This window comes from Microcaecilia unicolor, chromosome 5, assembly GCF_901765095.1.
Source record: "Microcaecilia unicolor chromosome 5, aMicUni1.1, whole genome shotgun sequence".
Taxonomy (NCBI): Eukaryota; Metazoa; Chordata; class Amphibia; order Gymnophiona; family Siphonopidae; genus Microcaecilia; species Microcaecilia unicolor.
Genome location: NC_044035.1, coordinates 145,220,111 through 145,241,698, shown reverse-complemented (window position 1 = coordinate 145,241,698; position 21,588 = coordinate 145,220,111). Strand labels below are relative to the sequence as shown.

Genomic DNA, 21,588 nt, shown 5'->3' with positions numbered 1-21,588 from the left:
CACTTTACTCAGATCTCCCTCTTTACTTCTTCATACGTCTTCAACTCATTCAGTCCACCGCTGTTAGTTTTACGCAATGCCAGCCATTTTGATCGTTGCCCCTCTCCTCAGCTATAAACATTGACTTTCCATAACTGCTTGTGTCAAATTCAATTTTCTCTTGCTTGTTTACAAATCTCGTCTTTCAGTTTCCCCCTTCTACCTTAGTTCCCTCATGATTCCCTACACCCCCTCCACTGTTCCCACTATGCTGACCAGAACCTACTTACCCTTCACCCGCCCTCAGTTCTGCCTCTGAAAACCTCAAGGAACTCCGCTTTGTTATATTGGTTCCAAACTCTGGAATGATCTGCTGCTCCATATCAGAAACCAACCAACCCTGGCCTCATTAAAAAAAAATGCTTAAGATTCACTTTTTCTCAGTTTTTTCCCTCTAGCCTTACCAAGCACTATACCTCTCACTCTCTGTTATCGTTCTCCTATTCTCTCTTCTCTCTCCTCTAAACTGCTTTTTAAGGTGTAAACCACTATGTTGCCTCTGCCATGGCTAATATGCAGTATATCAAGTGCCATAAATAAATAAATGTGCCTGCTTTTTGTAGACTTGATTTGTTGAATACATGAATGCAGAAATTGTACCTGGCCTAAAGCTTTTGAAAATTTAGGTGTTTCCAAATGGCACTGAAATTCAAGAACAGTGAATGATTTTCTGATTGGTGTTATAGGATTGTCTTAGATCCTGAAAAACTGAGTCCTTTGCATTCTGTCTAAATAGAACAGTGAGAGAATGGATGCTGCCTGATAACAAAATTGTATAAATCCTTATTAGATAAATCAAAAAATAAAAAGACAGTTGCTAGATATGGGTGCTCATTGTCAAAGCACATAGACTTACAAAGTTCCATAGGTTACTATGGGGCTCATTTTCAATGCATTAGGCTTACAATGTTCCATAGATTACTATGGAACTTTGTGTCTAAGTGATTTGAAAATACGCCTCTATGTAACTTTGTAAGTCAGCACTTTGAAAATGAGCCCCTTAACCATTTAATTTAAAGTAATAAGTACAATTAGGCTTTGTTGCTGGTAAACCAATTTAAATAGAGTATAAAATATGATTAAAAAAAAAAAGATCAGGTTGAGTTTCATTGACCTTTTTAATGAGAAGACTTTGAGGCCTCTGGATTTCTGATATCCTTCCCAACTGGATTCTGAGATTAATGTTCTACACTGCGTATCAGGTCTACCATTGAGTTTCCCTGTTTCTTACTGACTGGCTCTATTTATTGATTGATTCTTATATACCAACGCTACAACAGTGTACAAGAAAATATAAATACAGTAAAAATAAAAATACAATGAAATTAAGACAATTTTCTGGCAAAGTTTAGTATACATAGATGTATTTCTAAAATGGAGATCAATGTGCAAATATAATTTTAGACATGTAGATTGCATACATGTACAATGGTGATTTTAGAAAGCCATTATTTAACACATGGAGATCATGCCACACAGAGATATCAAGGGGGTGTGCCTTGAGTGTGCCAATGGTAGAACAGATCTGGGCATGAATTCCCCTTCTATTGTAGTAGTTAGCAGCATGCCTGTAATCAGTTTAGCTTTGGCAGTATTCATTTTCTGTGTTGGCCATACCAATAAAGAAATATTCCTGCCCTAATAGGGGATCGTTCTTGATGTTGATATTTTTAATTTTCCTTTTCACTAATTTCCAGAATCTTTTCAAAATGGACCAAAGCCACTTCCTGTGCAAATGAATGCCTTCTATTTTACAGCCTCTTTAAATAATTCTCTGGCCCCTATCTCTTATATTTACTAATGCTAAGCACTACTTTATGATTAGTTTATATATATTTTCTGGTAGCATAATTCACAATCCTGACTGTTCAATGTTTTATTTTTCTTTCAGTTTTTGGTTTTCATTAATTCCTACAATTTTACTGTTTGTTTTTTTTTAGGTGTTTTTTTTTTTTGTTTTGTTTTTTTAGTTTGTACTTTTGTACCTACTACTACTACTTAACATTTCTAAAGCGCTACCAGTGTTACGCAGCGCTGTACAATTTTAACACAGAAGGACAATCCCTGCTCAAAGAGCTTACAATCTAATGGACAAATGTAGAGTCAGTCAAGTAGGGGTAGTCAATTTGGGGCATTCTCGATTGGCTTCTGATCAGATACCGCATACAGTTCAAGCTTCTCCTTCTTACCTACAAATGCACTCAGTCTGCAGCACCTCATTACCTCTCTACCCTCATCTCCCCTTTTGTTCCCTCCGAAACCTCCGCTCACAGGACAAATCCCTCCTCTCAACACCCTTCTCCACCACCGCCAATTCCAGGCTCCGCCCATTCTGCCTCGCATCACCTTAAGCATTGAATAAACTTCCTGAACCCCTACGCCAAGCCCCCTCCTTACCCATCTTCAAATCATTGCTCAAAGCCCACCTCTTCAATATTGCTTTCGGCACCTAACCTTTATACCTTTATTACCTTTTGTACTTATGAAGTAGATTACATCCAGTTTAAAGATAAAATTACTGTACAACAATACATACAAATTAAAATCATAAAATAGTAAAACAAAAATTAAAGGCCACAGAAAAGGGAGTTCTGTAGCCAGGGGCCCATTACTGAGAGAGCCCTGATAATATCTTCTGTGGCCTAAACCATGTCGGAGGGCCATAGTAAAAAAAAAAAAAAAAAGAACTTTCCTGAGAAGTCCTTAGTATTAGTCTTTAAGGAACATGGTTGCATCCTACTTTGTAAATAAAAAAGGACAACAAGATTTGTTTTAAAACCAATAAAAACATCTTGAACTGAGCACATTTTTTGGCTAAAATTGGAGCAAGATGGTCGTAGAGTCTCAAATTTGTTGCCAAACAGGCTGTTTTGTTTTGAATCAGCTGAAACTTTGCTTTTCCACAGAAGACCAACATAAAGAGCATTGCAGTTGTCTAAGAGATAACGAATATACTACCATCTGAAGGTCTATAACACAGTGTGTTGGTCTTCTAGATCTCTCAGAACTCCATATACATTTTAGAAATTAATCATTTTCTGATGTGTTTATTTTGATATAATTATAATAGATCATTTACTCATAAAATCTGATGATGACTTCCTTCTTGAAAAATAAGTGTAAGTTGAATGTATAGATAGAGATCAATGTTGTCTAGTTGATATGTGTCTTTCATGTCAACAAAAGAAATGAAATTTTCCCCTTTATACATTTGCCCCATAGCAATTAGGCCTTCTCATGCTTTAGAAGAATAAGACGTCCTATTAGAAATGCTGATTCCAAACTAGTGGAGCTAGTGGTGATGGTCTTTTGAATGATTTTGTAATGTCTAATATACTAGATATTAGTTTAGAGTTTATGCACACCGTTTTTCCATAAGTTATCTTTGTTACAACACTTTTTTTTTCTAATGTAACCCATGTTTTACCACTAAGTGACTATCAACTGGCATGTGCTATAATACTTCATTATGTTGGGGACTCTGAGTTTACCCCCTAAGCATATCGTTGACTAGGGTTTTCAGAGCTACCCTTGACATTTTACAATTCTAAACAAAACCATTGTATTCAGATTTTTTTTCTATCAAATCTTCAGGCACATTTATTGGCTTGGGGCGATGTTAGATCTATGTGATAAGATGTAACATGTGAGGTCCATGGATGATGGCAGAAGTAAACATTAATTTCACACACTTTTTACATTGTTCCTAATGGAGATTCATATATTTCACAAGGGGGTGTGGTGGAAGCTTTGCCAGAGTTGACAGTGGAACCTGCATCATGACGTCATTCCAGTGAAGGAAATGATTCCTCCTACCTGAGACGGGCACGATCTTAACCCTCCCGTGAGGATTATTTTGCCAATTCCGATATGGACCACTCGTGGGTGGCTGGTGATGATCCAAGATACTTCTCTGAGGAAGAGTCCCTATGGTATTCCATCAGACCTCTCCCCACCAGAGGAGAGGTGAAAGTCTCTACCAGAGAATCTCTTCTTCCCTGCTTTTGTGAAGGAGATAGCGACTGCCATCCCAATTCAGTTGGAGACTGAGAATGAGCCCAGAGCTGAGATGTTCTGGACTACAACTCTCCACCTAGAGAGGCTGTGACTGTATACAGAATGCCTCATTAGCTGCTCACCCTGATACAGTTTGATTCCTCAAGGGAGTCGCTCATCTGCATCTCCCTCTCAACAGTATTTGTTCTCGGTGGAGTCTTCATGTGGTTCTTAGGGCTCTTCAGTTGACACACTTTGAGCCCCTTTGTTCAGCAACTATCAAAGATCTTTTTATTTTTTATTTAATTTCTTTATTGAATTTTCAAAATTTACAAGATAAACTTATAAATGGAAATGCAGCAGTAATACTTTACATGGGTTGCTATACCACAACAATCAAAACTATCTTAAAACATTAAAATATTATTTAGCATACCCTAACAAAGTTAACTATGCAACTTAATCTACTTTCTTAGACCACAACAGTATGGGGGGGGGGGGGGGGGGGGGGAGTAATGCAATAAAGGAAACAAAACTAAAAGAAATTCAGTAACGAAGTAAATGGCCTGGCTCATCCCCCATCATATTTTCACATTCTACACATTACTTGGCAGCTTTTTAGCATCTATAAACATTTTCAACTGGTCTGGTTCAAAAAAGATATATTTGTTCCCTAAATATTTGATACAGCATTTACAAGGGTAAGCTAACAAAAATGTAGCCCCCATAATTTTAACCTCCTCTCTATATACAAGAAAAGCTCTCCTATGATCCTGAGTGGTTTTAATCACGTCTGGAAAAATCCAGATTTTTTGACCATGAAAAAGTTTAGATGCATTCTTGAAATAAAGTCTTAGTAACGCTTTTAAATCCTGCTCAAAGACAAAAGATATCAATAGTGTCCTTCGAGTAGTTATTTCTGAGATAGATTCTTCCAAAAACGTGGATAGATCCTGCAGATTTATTTCTGGACCTTGATTGTTATCGATTGGATTCACCTTGGAGAGTTTATCAGGCAAATAGTAAATTCTATTAATAGGTGGTATTGCAGAGTGAGGGTAAACCAAAACTTCCATTAAATATTTTTTCAAGAAATCCATTGGAACGATTCCAATTGAAAAGGGGAAATTCAATAACCTCAAATTTAGTCTTTTATTGTAATTTTCTAAGTATTCTAATTTTAAGGAAGTTTTCATTTTATCTTTTATCAAAGTATCCAAAGATCTTACTTTAAAGGCAGTATTTCTAATAGCCATTTCGTTGGCATGGAGAGTTTCAGAGCTTCAAGCTCTCTCTTAAGTGATCTCTTTCTCTGCTTTTCTGACTCAGGAGTTTCCACATGGACAGTTTCGTCCTTTTTGCTGAAGATTGTATCTCCTTTTCATGTCATTCAAATTATTTCTTCCTCTTTTTTCATGGGAGGTCTATTCTGCTGAATACGCTTCCCTGCGACTGTTGGATGTGAAGCATGTCCTTATGCACTATCTTAACAACTACCAACGATTTCAGGCTGTCTGATCATCTTTTTATCCTCTTTGCAGGACCCCGGAAGGGTTTGCCATCCTCCAAAGTGGCAGTGGCTCAATGGTTTAAGGAGGCTATTTCTTCAGCTTACGTTCTAAGGGTTAGATCTGCTTCCATTAATGTCAAGGCTCATTCTACCAGGTCTTTGGTGATGACCTTGGCAGAGTCTAGGGCAGTTTCATTGTCAGAGATCTATCAGTCAGCGACGTGGGCATCTTCTCATTCCTTTGTTAAGCATTACCGTTTTTGGATGTGTTTGCTTGAGCAGGTGCTTCCTTCGAGGCTGCAGGGAATTACAGTCCCTCCCCTCTTAAGCATTGCTTTTGTACATCCCATTTGTCTGGACTGATCCTTGGGACATAATGGAAGGGAAAATTAGTTAATTACCTGATAATTTTCTTTCCTTTAGTCCCAAAGGATCAGTCCAGAGTCTGTCCTTCTGTAATGGTTTCTGGGTTCTGTGCAATTTCGGGTGTTTGCATTGTTCTGGTTCCATTATTTCTACGGCACAAGTTTTGCCCTTTATTTCATAGTTCTGTTTCTATCTAGATGCTGGAGTTTTTCTCTGGAAGTCACACTCTTTCACTGCTTTTGTTATTGAATACTGGCTTTGTTGCTAAGTACAGGAGCTTATGAGGCACAACTCATTAGAGTTCTCTATTTCCACCTGCTGACGGATGGTCACAACCCATTTGTCTGGATCCTTTGGAACTAAAGGAAAGAAAATTATCAGATAATTAACTAATTTTTCCATGATGTCAATAGCAAAAATAATGATCACCATTAAAGTGGTGGTAAAAACTTTTATTACTGTTTATTCCATGGCTTTGTTGCTTGTGTAGAAAGGGCAGCCTCCTGTCTCATCTCCAGAATCATCTCTTAACTATTCCTTTAATGCTTTGCCTGAAGTGTTGATGCTGACTGTCTGCTCTTAACACTTCGGTGACTATTTTTGACCTGGTATCAATTGGCAGACAGAGTAAAAGAAACGCATTCATAAACTGGATCCCATATGTAGAAGAGTAAATTATAGAGGAACTCCACAGCCCACACACTTAAATGAAACTTTTCAGGAATTGTCTTTATTGGTTTTCCCTAACAGCCATCCTCAGGAATAGTGTGAAGGAAATGCTCTCATACTATTTCATGAGAGACCAAAGATATTCCCTAACTGTAAAATTGTAGTGGCATTTTGTGTTCATTTCCACAGGGCAAAAAGAACAAAGTTTCAACCAGCAAGCAGACGTGGGTGGCAACTAATACCCTTTCCAAAGTGGCCTTCCTGCTTATGGTGCTGAGTGAGCGACTGGAGTACCACAATCTGGCTTTCCGCATTGGTGTGTTTGCATTGGAGTTGCAGAGGCCACCTGCTTCCACCAAAGCCTTGGAGGTATGAGACTACTTTTAAATGTATTAAAGCTAGAAAGGGAGAGTTGATTTATTATATTGACAAGACCTGTAATTTGAATCTGTTGAATACTGTGCCTCTGAACTTGCCTATAATGGCCCATTCAAGTCACATGGGCCATTATAGGCAAGTCCATGGGCGATGGATATGAACTCTGTTTTTAGGATAGTGTACATTCTGGAATATTGACAACTGTGCTTTTCTTACATGGGATTATTGGACCCCATATTGGCTTGGTTTGGGAGTGTCCACAGTAGAACTCTGAGCAGGAAAACTTGGAACCCCTTCAACTCATTGGAGCTTATTTTTGAAGTATATGAACATCTCGGAATGCCCAAATTGGTGTCTATGTACTTGAAATGTTAAAATCCAAATTCTACAAAGGCAGAAAATGGATGTCCAACACTGTAATACATACAAATAGTGAGGAGGGTATGTTTTGGGTAGGACTAAGGCCCCAAATCAGGACATCTGACAGCAGTTACCAAATGGAAAGAAACATCCAAGCTTAAAAAAGGATATCCTAAGTTAGATCTGTTTCAATCACATCTAGGGTACAAAAAGGTTTTCTGATTGAGCAGCTGACCACTGCAGGGATTAAAGCATGACTCCTCCTTAATCCACCAGTGGTAGCTGTCCCCCCTCCCTCTTCCCGGAAAGGGAATACCAGGCTCTGAGAGCTTCAGGTATTATAGGCATTCTTAAGCAGGAAGCAAGTCTGAAGGGTACCTAGTGGTTAGTGCAGTTGACTTTAAACTAAGGGACCCAGGTTCATGTCCCACTTCAATTCTTTTTTTTTTTTTTTTTAAATATTAAATATTGTGAGTCTTCTAGAAACAGAAGAATACTGTACCTTAATGTTCACCATTTTTATAGCCTTCAGGTTTGCAGATGGCTTCTATACACTAGGTATTTTTTTGTTTCTGGATGGTCACAAGAAAAAAAAAGTTAAAAGTTAAAGTGGGACTTGAACCTGGGTCCTTTGGTTTAAAGTCTACTGCACTAACTGCTAGGCTGCCCCTCTGCTCTGCAAGGACATCTGTGTGGCCATTCTTCTAAGACTGCTGCCAGACAAATGTTCCTGCTTTTTTGCTGTTCATATGTTGGACGTTCCAGTTTGTAAAAATGGCTGTTCATGCTGGACTTCCTTAGCACATGAACGTCCATCTCGCGTGTTTTCAAATAGGAAATTCTGGCATATTTCCTGTTGGAAAATACAAGTGATACGGACATTCGTTTTTGATGTTATGAACTGAATGTCTCTATTCTGACTTAGACACCCTTTCGAAAATGCCCCTCATTGTCCGACTCTTTGATTTTAAAACAATACCTCACTATAATTAGAGCTGTACTGAAATTACTGAATACAAATAATGGGCATTGAGCTTTAACATAAATAATAAAAGAAGCAACGTGAAATCAGAGATCAAGTGTTTATTTCAGTAGGATTTAGCACATAAAGCCCCGGATTATTCAGATTTAAATCACTATTCGGCTGAATATGAATATTGTAGTCGGGATACTATTCGTGGCCAAATCAAATATTTGGTATAGCCCTAACTATGCCATCTCTTTCTTGTAAAATAAATTTAATTTAGAACTTCAGTGAATGTTTGTGGTCTCTTTGTCTTGAAATTTGTTTCTTTTACTTTTCATGTTTTTATACCATCCTGTTCCAAAAAAAATAGAGATGGGATGGTTTACAACTACTACTACTACTTATCATTTCTAAAGCGCTACTAGACGTACGCAGCACTGTACACTTGAACATGAACATAGTTAAACACAAAAATCAGTAGAAACTTTTGGATCATCTAAAACTTGTGACAAAGACTTTGAGGCGTATTTTCAAAGCACTTAGACTTACAAAGTTCCATAGTAACCTGTGGAACTTTGTAAGTCTGTGCTTTGAAAATGAGCCCCTTTGTATCCCAATTTCAACTCATGAAGCCATCAAGTTCTAACAAAAGTGTTTCCATAAGTAGATAGATCCTCTAGCCTCCCTATACCATATTGTTTAAGGAAGAGAGGCCAACAGAAGGAATTTTGAAAATTCATAGACAAGGTTCCAAGGAACAGCCCTCTTAAGTTTGAGATTTCACAGATTCTAGAAAAACAAGTCCCTATGGTGGATAATTACAGAAAGGAAAGAAATGGAAATGTCATATACGGTTGAAATGAAGCAGAAGCTTTCTGCGCCTTGTCCTATAGTTTTTGGGAACAAAATCATAACCTTGAAATCAGGGGCTTAGCCAGACTTCCGTGGGAGGGGGGTCCAAAGCCCGAGGGGAGGGGGCACATTTTAGCCCTCCCCCCGGTGCCCGCCCCCCCTGCCGCCATTGCTGCCCCCCCCCCCCGTCTTTTCCGACCCCCCCTACCGCCGCGTACCCTCCCCCACCGCCACCTACCTTCACTTTTGCTGGCGGGGGACCCCACTCCCCGCCAGCCGACGTCCACTCCATCCTGCTCCTGCTCTTGTTGCATGCATTGCTGACGTCCTGCACGTACAACGTGCAGGACGTCAGCAATGCATGCAACAGCAGGAGCAGGATGGAGAGGACGTCGGCTGGCGGGGAGTGGGGTTCCCCGCCAGCAAAAGTGAAGGTAGGCGGCGGTGGGGGAGTGTTCACCGGGAGGGGGTCCAGGCTGGAATCTACGGGGGCCCAGGCCCCCTCAGGCCCCACGTAGCTACACCACTGCTTGAAATACTAGCAGAAAAGTATCAGATCTGAATTTGCAGTAAATTATATTGGGCATATGTTATCAAACTTACTTAGAATCCATTATTATGCATACTTTTGACCAGGGGCGTAGCCAGACCTCGGCAGGAGGGGGTCCAGAGCCCAAGGTGGGGGGCACATTTTAGCCTGCCTCCCCCAGCTACAGACCCTCCCCCACCACTTTCGACTCCGTCACCGCTGACCCTCCCCCGCCACTTTTGACCTCCACCGCAAGGTACCTTTGCTGGTGGGGGTCCCAACCCCTGCCAGCCTTAGTCTTCTTCAGCGCCGGTCTCCGGCGCATTCGCTCACTTCGCTGATCTGTGCTGTGAGACTGGCGCTGAAGAAGACTAAAGCTGGTGGGAGTTGGGGACCCCCGCCAGCAAAGGTAACTTGAGGGAGGGCGGTCGAAAGTGGACGGGGCCAGGACTAAATCTGTGGGGGCCCATGCCCCCGTGGCCCCACCTAGCTACGCCCCTGCTTTTGACTGCTGTGATAGATTTCTTAAAATTCTAAATTTAATGATCTACATTATTAGTGTCAGCTATTTATAGTAACTACTGCATCTCTCACGTGATTTCAGTATTGATCAAATAAGCTTTTGTGAATAGACAAAAGGCTTTCAGCTCATCCACAATGGCCATTTCCAATTAAACTTGTTATAATTGTAAACTTCTGATTGTTTCGATTTCTACAGCAGGGGAAATGCATCCTTTCTGGTTTTAAACAAGTAATCTCCAAAGAATTAAAACCTACAGACATAAGTTGTAGCACTGCAAATGTTTACTGTTTTGTGTATAGGCTAGTCCCCACTAACTTAATTACAATTGGGTAAACTGATGCATGGAGATACAACAATGACCTTCCTAAATTTGTTTTAACTTCCTTCAGAAGGTTTATTTATGTTCTAATGATGCATAGTATAGTCCAGTTGTTCCCAAACTTGGTCCTGGACAGTGGCGTAGGCATGGATGGGCCTGGGAGGGCACAGGCCCACCATAAAAGTTCAGCTGCAGCCACTTGCTTTCCAGTTTCCCACCCCGGATCCCACATTTGTCCTCCTCAACTGGCAACTCTCCCTCCCCCAATCTACCTCAGCATCTTTGCTGGATGCAACAGTGACATACTTCTGCTGCCTGCATCAGTCCTACAAGCTTCCCTGTGCTGTCATTTCTTGTTTCCTGTCTGGCGGGACACAGCAGAAGGAAGCCTAGAATGCCAGCACAGGCAGCAGATGTTGTTGCTGCTAGCAAAGATGCTGAGGTAGACTAGGGGGGAGTTACTGGGTCATGGGCAGGGGGTGGCCAAATGAGATGGTGGGGGGGGGGGGGGGGGGGAGTTTTGGAAGGCCCACCCAAAATAAGAGGGTCTGGCTACGTCACTGGTCAGCATACCCATAATGAATATTCATGAGAGATCTGCATGCACTGCCTCCATTGCATGCAAATCTAGCCCATGAATAACTGGCAGGATTTGGGAACCACTGGTGTAGTCATTGGGTGGCATTATAGGTTGATACTCCCCACTGTATGCTTATATGTATAAATGTATGCCAGTTGAATATCTCGGTCCCTTCTGCATCCTAGTAAACCTTTGAGAAACCTAGGGCCAGATGCACTAAACCTAACGAGCCCACAACTTGCGTTTTAAACTGGTTCCAGCCAGTTTAAAACGCAAGTAGTTTACCGGGGGCATGCACTAAGGGCATTTTCCCTGTCACGGTAGCAGGCAACGAAAATGGAATGCAAATTATTCAAAAGCTATTATAATGAGCTGCACTACCGTTGCAGCCCATTATAATGAGATGCACTACCGTTTTTCCGATTCCCTTACCGTTGGAACCCTAACGGGAGGTCTGCACCTCTCGTTAGGGCTCCTGTGAGGGAATCAGAAAGGAAAAGGGCCCCCCCAAAAAAGGTAAAAAAGAAAATAAAAAAGCAGCGAGTGCAAATGAGGGGCGTCCTTTACGGATGTACTCTCCCTGCGCTTGTGAGGGACGTCTTTTTTTTTTTTTTTTTTTTTGCCATTTTTTGCTCTGCCGGCGCTTGTGACTGAGGCGGGTTTTTTTCCCCCCTTCTATTTTGTCTTCGCTACGCCACTTACCCCTCCACAGCAAACTTTTTCTATTTTCCTCGGTTGCCGGAGAATCAGGACGTCCCTTTCGATTATGCACCTCTTCCTGGTCTCTTCAGCCAATCAGAGCGCATTTAGCTGACACCAGCCAGCTAAACGCGCTTTGATTGGCTGAAGAGACCAGGAAGAGGTGCATAATCGAAAGGGACGTCCCGATTCTCCGACTGGCAACCGAGGAAAATAGCGAATGCAAGTGAGCTACAACGAGTAGCTCATTTGCATTCCCTATCGTTGATGCATTTCCGTTCCCTACCAATTCGCTAAGGAGTCAGTAGGGAACGGGAATTACTGACGACTTTAGTGCATTTGGCTCCAAGTTTTAAAATCTTTGTGGTAAGATGATGAGGGTTGACTGAGTTTGTTTTTAATTTTTATTGAAAGTACAGTTGCTTGTTGTCTGTTTTATATTTGTAAACTGCAGTAAGCAACCTGGGTGCTGGGAGTGCAGTATAAACGCAATAAATGAAATGTAATGCTATTTGCATATTCTAAATGGATTGCTAAGCCAGCCCCATAGTAATGATGTTTTAGAGCTGGTGATGTAAAGGAGTCCTCCCCTCCCCCACACCCCCTGCTTAGTTAGTTTATACAATGGAAATTAGAGCAGAGGAAGACAACAAAGCCACAAATAACATTAGTCCCATGCTGGCTGCAAGCCTATTTAATTTGTTCCTTTGTTGCAGAATGGTAATTGTCACCACTGGAGTTGTTAAAGGAATCAATTTTTTATATGATCTATGCACGTAACTTAAATGATCTACCAAACCAAAGCATGCCCCTAAAATAACTGTTAGCCCTAGTAGATAATTCGTTTTAAAATTATTGTACTGTTTGAACCAGCAGATTCCTCTTCATTTGGGCTTCTGGCTTAATTGGAACTAGCTTCTTTTGGGTAGTGGTACAATAAGTCTTCATTCACAACTATTCTGGGTATTTTTCTCTATTACAAGGGTTCTCAACCCAGTTCTCAGGATATACCTAGCCAGTCAGGTTTTCAGGATACCCACAATAAATATGCGATTTGCATGCCCTACTTCCATTGTATGCAAATTTATCTCATGCATGCTCATTGTGTGGGTATCCTGAAAACCTGACTGACTAGGTGTGTTCCGAGGACTGGGTTGAGAACCCCTGCTCTACTATATAGCAATACACCAAGGAAAAAAAATTAAAAGATAATTTTATAAGAGGACACACATATGAGACGAGCAAAAAGTAGTTACTTTTATAAAGGCAACATACCCAGCCCTAGTAGCTTGCAAATACTCACTCAGAAATTTTACTCTTGCTCTGAAATTTAGATGTTTTGGTCTAGACCTGTTTCAATCATGACTAAATCACAAGAAGGTGTCCTAATTGAGCGCTGGATAAAGGCATGACCCCCCCCCCCCCCTTCTTCCCCATTGGTCACTGGCCCCCTCCTACACTCCAAAGATGTGAAAGAAACAGTACATACCAGCTTTTGACAGATTCAGAAGTTATGGCCAGTCCTATTAGAGCAGCAAGTAGGTCCCTGGAGTAGCCTGGTGGTCAGTGCAGTGCACTGTAGAGAAGGGAACCCAGGCCCTATCCCACCCACTCTTACACTTGTGGTGGAACGTGTGAGCCCTCCAAAACCCACATATAGGTGACACCCGCAGCCATAAGGGCTATTGGAGTGGAATACAATTGGGTACAGCAGGTTTTTGTTGGTTTTGGAGGGTCACCATACAGTGTAAGGGGGTAATGGTGAGATATGTACATGAGAGCTTTTATGTGAAGTCCACTACAGTGCTCCTTAGAGTGCCACACTGTGCTGCTGGGAGATCTGTGTGGCCAGTCTACTAAGAATGCTGCCCCCCCCCCCCCCACCCAATACATCCCAGTGACTTGTTTTTGTGTGATTCCCCTTGGACATTTTTTTTTTTTTAACGGTCCAAAAAGATAGACGCACTGAGCACAAAAGCATCTAGCGAATGGTCATTTTCAAAAAAAAAAAAAGATGTTTTTCTGGTTCAAAAATTGCTACGTTCGCCACTTGATTTTTGGACGTTTTCAGTAAAACGTCCAGAATCGGATTTAGCTGTCATATCGAAAATGCCCCTTCACGTATGTGAAGTTGAAATGGATAAAAAATGGTATTGCATGCCTATTAGTAAAATAAAAATACGATTGTGAAAGAGGTTCTTTTTGAGATTATTAGAATTGATGTAAGCATGTTAATTACATACAAAATGAGCTTTTTTTAATGTAAGTGAGTGAGGGGAAGGGACGAGACGGGGTGAAGGGGAGAGGAAGAAGATAGGGGGAAGAAGGTGATAAATAATTGTCCCGTCTCCTCTAAATCATATATCATAGATAATAAAAAATGAATACAATGAGAACTTTTTCTGTGAAGGCACTTTCTAGTGTTACTCTTGAATCAACGGAAACAAACAGGAGGAAAGTCTCCACAACGGTAAATCAAGTGAGGAAATAGCATTGATGGTCAAGTAAGGGGATGAAAACAGTCAAGGAATCTAAATCGGTGTAATCCAAAGTTTATCAAAGGTAGTCTGTGAATAACTGGACACTGCTGCATCCGGCTTGTGTCGACTGCGCCAGGGGTCTGTGGTAATTGGCAATAGTACACATATTAAAAAATACTAAAAAAACTCACTGGGGTAAATCTTGCGTTCTGGTTTCTATAAATGTTACCATATATACAAAGGAAACCATTGTATACCAATGTATACTCTTCTCTTTTTTTTCTTTTTTTAAGATTGCAGTGATTCACATATCAGTGGAAAAAATGTATCTAAAAATACAAAAGTGTAGTGAAAGCATATAACTAATGTTTATAAAGAGTGCTCAGTGAAAGATTTTTGCCTATAAAAGAATGACGTTGCAGCATTTCTAATAGGCCTATGCTTACAAGGCTAGAAATAGTGATCTCCATAGGAAATCATGTGTGGGTTGACATTTGAGAAGGAGATTTGAAAGGGCATGCATAATACTTCTAGAAGACCAGATCAGTCTGCAGTCTTGTACAATTGGCCTATTGAAGCTCTATTGAGTATTGACTACTAGCCTGTAACTTTTAACTTTGGATAGTGATTTCAGTGGTTCTACCTTATCCCATGCTTGATCTTCGAGAGAGGCTAAAGTTACCTTTAAATCAAAGCATTCTTTAAACTTATGGTTATTTAAGAATAACTAAGTGGAAAGAAGTTCCACTGTGTATACCTCCCCAGTTGTGTGTGTTGCTGCTGTAGTAGGGCCTTGGATCAGTCCCTGCTTCCACAAGAAAAGGCTTACTAAACGGGAGTGAGAATTTTCCAAGCGGACAAGTTTTCCATCAGATTCACCAGGTTTGCCAAATACCAGCCAGCTGGCAACCCTGCTGCCAGGTGGGAAGGGAAAGGAAGGAATGAAGCTTACAGCATCTTTCACTAGAAGGAGATGAAGGGGCTGAGAGAGGAAGGATGGACCTTTAAGTTACAAAGAGACTGGAATGTACAGGAAGGCAACAGCCTTAGATGGGGCAGGAGATAGCAGTATTCTGAGAGATTGAGGGATAGCAGCATCGTTGAGGGAGAAGTAGAGACATCAGTGGTGCTAGGGCAGGGGTAGGCAACTTCGGTCCTCGAGAGCCGCAGGCAGGTCAGGTTTTCAGGATATCTACAATGACTATGCAGGAGATAGATTTGCATACCATGGAGGCAGTGCTTGCAAATCTATCTCCTGCATAGTCATTGTGGATATCCTGAAAACCTGACCTGCCTGCAGCTCTCGAGTACCGGAGTTGCCTACCCCTGTGCTAGGGGAAGAATAAGCCTGGAAATTGAGCCTGCAAATAGGTGGGAAAATGGGATACAAATGTAACAAACAAACAAATGTTAGTAGGGGAGGACTGAGGAAAAGACGGAAAGTAGAACTAAAGATGAAAGGAGCATTTTGGGGCAGGGAATAGGGCAAGAGGAAACAAGAAACAAATGGTAGAAAATATGGAATGAAAGGGAAACGGAAGCAACGGTTGCTGAAATACAAAGTTATGAAACATTGAACAAAAAAAAAACAAGATGAAGATGTGCTCACACAAAGCTTAGAAATACTTTGTTTTAAAGTAGGTTTTTAAAACTTGGATTTTTAATTTAATAAAAGCTGTGCATATCAAATAATTTACAACTGTATGCAAAAATACCATGGATTAAACACATTATTTGTCAACTCTTGCCATAGAATATATCCCTGAGCTTTATAGTTACCCACCTAGGAAATGTGACAAGAGAAATATAAATGTTTTTAATCATACCCTGAAATAGTTGAGGAAATGATTGTACTAGTGGCATGGACCATTTGTTTACAACAGGATAGGGGACTGAGAGAAGGCTAATGACTGGTGGATAGGTCTATTCAACAATCAGAAAGTAGCCAATAGGGCAGTGATGGCGAACCTATGGCACGTGTGCCAGAGAGGGCACGCAGAGCCCTTTCTGTTGGCACGCGCGCCGTCGCCTCAGCCACTTCCATCCCCCCTCCGAATAAGTCATACCTGCATCAGGCCGGCCTCCCTCCCTTCCACCCAGCACCAGGCTGCCCGCCCCCTCCCTCTGAGCACCAGGGCCCCCCCTCCAAAATTTAAAGGTCATACCTGCTCGGGGTTAATTTAAGGCGGCAGCGGCAGTGAAAAGCACTGGCTGGGCGCGCCTTCAGCCTTCCCTTCTGTCTCTCAAGCGCTGGTCCCGCCCTCATTTCCTGTTTCCGCAAGGGTGGGACCAGCACTTGAGAGACAGAAGGGAAGGCTGAAGGCACGCCGAGTCAGCACTTTTCACTGCTGACGCCGCCTTAACCCCGAGCAGGTATGTGTGTTGATTTCCTTCCCCCAATCTAAACACATCCACAGAACACACTTCCTTTTCTTGTGGCAAAAAATGCACGTGCTCTGGAAGTTCATGCACAGTTGTACCCCTTTAAAACTGCCAGGAAAAGGGGCAGAGCAGGGGGAAGGGGAGGACCAGGATGGGTCAGAAGTGCATGATGGGATTTCATTTTGAAATCCTGGAATGCTGTTTACTTTGTACCTGGAAAATGTGTAGGACAAATGATTCCTGCTTTACCACCCAGCCACTGGATTTTACAAGAGAAACTCCGCTCACAGGCCCCCCGACACCAAGTACCTGCAGATCTGCATGGATAGTTCATACTCCATGGAACTTAGCTATTTTTAGACACTTGTTATACCATCTATCACACCAGAGTGCTGCTTGGGCGCTTGACAAAAATTAAGCTCAGTGAAAGGAATTTATGATTGCAGAGAGGAAAATGCCAGGGGGAAAGAATTAGTGACAGAATGAGAGAGGAGAAAATGGAGAGAGAAGAGAGGGAATCACAGGGAGCAGGGGGAGGGAGGGATGCCTGGTGCTGGGTGGGTGGGAGGGAGGGATGCTTGGTGCTGGGTGGGAGGGAGGGAGGGATGCCTGGTGGGAGGGAGGGAGGGATGCCTGGTGCTGGGTGGGAGGGAGGGAGAGAGGGAAGGAAGCCCTGGAAACGGAGTTAAGAGAACAGATAGCAGCAGAATCAGAGACTAGGACCAATATGGATAGAAAAACAAAATTACCAGACAACAAAGGTAAAAAAAAAAAAATCATTTTATTTTCATTTTAGTGTTTGGAATATGTTCAATTTGAGAATTTACATCTGCTGTCTTATTTTGCACTGGGTATACTTGAGCTGTAATAGCTTACAGAAATGATTTATAATGAAAAAAAATCGTTATTTTTTTCTCCTATACTAGTATAATATTTTCAATGATGTCTGTTTATATGCACCATGGCTGGTGTAAGGGGTGTGGCTATCGGGTGGTCATATGTGGTGACCCTGCCCATAATGAGTGCCGGCACCTGTTATTCAGGTTAAATTGCCCTGTTGGCACTTCGCGATAAATAATTAGATTTTGGGTTGCTGTTTGGGCACTCGTGCCCTCATGATCAAAAGCCCCGCGCTGTTCCAAACAGCGCCCTAAAAATAGCGCCGGGACAGCACAGGGCTTTTCTGCATCGATGATCAAAGATAATGCATGCAAATCTAAGCAGCGCTATTATCTTTGATTATCATGTTTAAGTGCGGGAGAATTGCGCCTGAGCATGCGCTCAGCACAATCCTCCCGCACTTGTTTGACAGGTCTGGGCTGTCAAAATCCCAAACCTGTCAAACAGCCTGCCGAGGACCGAACAACGAGGGCTGGAGGACCGAACGTTGTCTCCAGCCCCCTTCCTCAAACCCCCAGAAAACGTTGAGGGCGGTGGCCAAACCCTCTCCCACCCTCCCACCCAGCGACGGGGGGGCTGGAGGTCCCCCCAACGATTCGACCCCCTCCATGCCCATGGAGGCCTGGAGATCCGGTGGGTCTCCAGGCCCCCCCCGAACCCCCATAAATCGTGGTGGCCGCCTCTGGCCAAACGCTGTCCCACCCTCCCTCCCACTCAGCGACGGGGGGGCTGGAGGTTCGGTGGGGCTCCAGCCCCACAAACCCCCAGAAATCGTTGTGGCAGCCACCCTGTTATCCATCGACGGAGGGGGGGATGGGGGCTGGAGGTCCGGTGGACCTCCAGCCCACCCCAAATCCTCCCCCCCCCCCCCCAGCGTTCTGAATCCCTGGTGGTCCGTGGTCACCCACCCTCCCTCCCGGCCGGCCCCCCTACCTTTTGTTGGAGGAGGGACGCAGCCTGCCTGCCTCCCTCCTGTTCCTGTCGACGCCGCTGCAAAATGGCGGCGCCCAGCCCCGCCCATTGCATCCTGGGATGCGCTGGGCGGGGCTACAGATATGGTCCTCCAGCCCCCATCCCCCCCCCTCCTCCGTCGATGGATAACAGGGTGGCGGCCACAACGATTTCTGGGGGTTTGTGGGGTGGAGACCCACCGAACCTCCAGCCCCCCCGTCGCTGAGTGGGAGGGAGGGTGGGACAGCGTTTGGCCGGAGGCGGCCACCACGAATTATGGGGGTTCGGGGGGGGGGGGCTGGAGACCCACCGGATCTCCAGCCCTCCCTGGGCATGGAGGGGGTTGGATCGTTGGGGGGACCGGAGGTCCACCGGACCTCCAGTTCCCTGTTTGCGTTTGCTTTGGGGGGGAACGGGGGCCTGTCAGCATGCAACTGCATGCTAGACAGGGCTCACCATTCCTCCCCAATGATCCGCAAAGTCTAACGCCAGCTCAGAGCTGGTGTTGATTTTGCCGCGGCCAGCGACCCAGTCTTTGGCGCGCTGGCCGCTGATCATTGGGGATGAATGCATTAAGGGCTGATTAGCATGCATTTGCAAGCTAATTGCGCTCGAAGCCCTGTTTAGCATGCATTTGCAAGCTAATTGCGCTCGAAGCCCTGTTTAGCATGCATTTGCAAGCTAATTGCGCTCGAAGCCCTGTTTAGCATGCATTTGCATGCTACTTGCGCTAAGAGCCCTCGAGTACGTTGTTTCAGGCGCTCGAGGGCTCTGATCATGGGTCGGCAGCAAACTCCGGCGCTAGTATGGCGTTAACAGCCTCTAGCGCCGGAGTTTGCTTTTTATCATGAGGGCATCGGTCTCTGAAAGGTTCGTCATCACTGCAATAGGGTTTCAAGTGTTGGTATTCACAGAAAGGAATATTCTTGTTTGAGGATAGGGGATGGCATGTATATTGATGGTCAGAAAATTTGGCTGCGAGTCAGATGATAGAATAGGAGAAATGTCCATATTATACTTTCCTGACAGTAGTTTTGTCTGCACATAAGCAGATGCGATGAAGATCCAGATCATGTTCATGGTGGGCCTTTCTCCCTTCTACTTTTTGCACTATTTGACTAAGCAAGTCACTAACTCCATATATTTCCGTTTTTTCCTAAATGTGTTTTTGATCTCTGTCTGTCTCTCTCTCTCTCGCTAACATTTTCATTCAATCTCATCACTTTAACTATGCACCCAGGCATCAGCCTTATATATAAACTAACTTCATAGGTTGATGAAGTATTACGTTACAAACAGGGATTGGGTTTGGGGTGAATTAAATGGTCTATATGTTGCTCTCATAAATGAAATCTGAGTTGATGAGAACTGATGGTACTGCTGATAATTCAGGGGCCTTTCTGGGTAGTTTTTAAATAGCAGTGTGATACTGTTGCCTCTTCTGTAGGTGAAACTAGCTTACCAGGAATCAGAGGTGGTATCACTTTTAAAGAAGATCCCTTTGGGCTCCAATGAGATGAACACCATTCGTGGGAGAGCAGAAGAGCTAAGGGATGGCACACTGTGTGACTACAGGCCTGTCCTGCCCCTTATGCTGGCCAGCTTTATCTTTGATGTCTTGTGCACCCCAGGTATCGTTCTGTGTTGTGAAGATCCTTAATGTCCTCTTGATGATGATTTATTTTAAGTAGTGGTTGGGGTTTGGGATTACACCACTGTACTAGGTCATAACTTTTGAGATCAGAGCTAAAATCTGCAGCCATTGACACATTCTATGACTCAGGTCCTTTGTGTATCCAGATTTAGTTTATTTAAAAAATCTTATAGCCCACCTATCTCCAATCTTGGGCGGCTTGCAAAATAACATGCATATTAAAAATGCAAAGCATTACGTTGGACAAAAGGAAAAGCTGGTTGAAAAAAAATAAACTTTCAGCTTCTTTCTGAAGGCCAACAGGGATGGAATTGAGCATACAGCACATAAGGTATTCAGTAATGTTGGCCCTCCAGATCTTAACTGCTTGTGGAATCTATTCCAGATATAGCTGTGGTACTCTAGATTTCATTGGTTCCAGTTTAATTGCCACATATTTGTGTACAAAGTTTTTCCTAATCTGAGTCCACCAGAATTATTACATCCAATCTTTTTTGCCAACTCTAAAGTTAGGTCCAACCATTAAATGGTCCAGTCCCAAGTGTGTTGACTCACTGTATTACTAAGCCATGACATTCTGTCATCATATGTTGGTTGGTTAATTGTCAGAGCAAAAATGAAAGTAGGGGAAGACCAATACAATTCCAACTAGAGGGTAAAAAGCAATTTTATTAGTCGGACTCGATGCAGAACTGTGTTCCAGGTATAAGGCCAGGTAGCTTCAAGTTATTAGAAACAGCCTACTCATGCTCATGGAACCCCTTTCAAGTCTAAATATTAGAGTCCAAGGCTGCAAATGGGAGATGGTAAGTCATACTGATAATAGTGCATATGTGTTAGAGATTGAAAGCTTACGAAGAAATTTTGATCCTCCCTCTAGCTTGATTTGTCCTTTTGCTCCATCTTTTTGCAGTGGTATCCCCGACAGGATCCAGACCACCAAGCCGTAACCGAAATAATGAAATGCCTGGAGATGAAGAGCTTGGCTTTGAGGCAGCTGTTGCTGCCCTTGGTAAAGACTGTGTTTGCATCTTCCTTTCTCTCTCATTACATATGGTGGTGTGCTGTGTTGAAAGAGAGATTACGCTGATGGGATACGGTGTAACTGATCCTCATGATGCACTATTGCCAGTTATGTAGCAAGTAATCGCCACACTACAGAACCACAATAACTAGTAATGGGGGATGTGATCACCATAGCAAAGCATTAGAATGTAGTTTCCTATTTTTTCCTCATAAGAGAACCATCATTTTCAGGCTCTTGTATTTATGTATTTTTCTGCCTAGTTCCTGACATATATAGGCCAAGAATCCACTGTTCTGAGTGACTGCAGGGCAGAATAAGATATTTGACCAGTGTGGTTCCTGGGAAGCAGATCCATATGTCTAGAAAACATGAACTTCTGCCCTGTGAGACGAGTCATATGTTTGTTT

The 21,588-nt window shown here is 42.9% G+C and overlaps 1 protein-coding gene across 2 annotated transcripts in view; it reads left to right on the top strand.

The window, feature by feature from the left end:
- Nucleotides 1-21,588, top strand: part of ZSWIM8 (zinc finger SWIM-type containing 8) — a 279,619-nt gene that overhangs the window by 145,233 nt on the left and 112,798 nt on the right. For both annotated transcript variants that reach the window (XM_030203397.1, XM_030203396.1), the window contains exons 12-14: nt 6,770-6,949; nt 19,948-20,131; nt 21,068-21,166. In XM_030203397.1, coding sequence (XP_030059257.1) covers nt 6,770-6,949; nt 19,948-20,131; nt 21,068-21,166 — 463 coding nt within the window. The remainder of the gene's footprint in view (nt 1-6,769; nt 6,950-19,947; nt 20,132-21,067; nt 21,167-21,588) is intronic.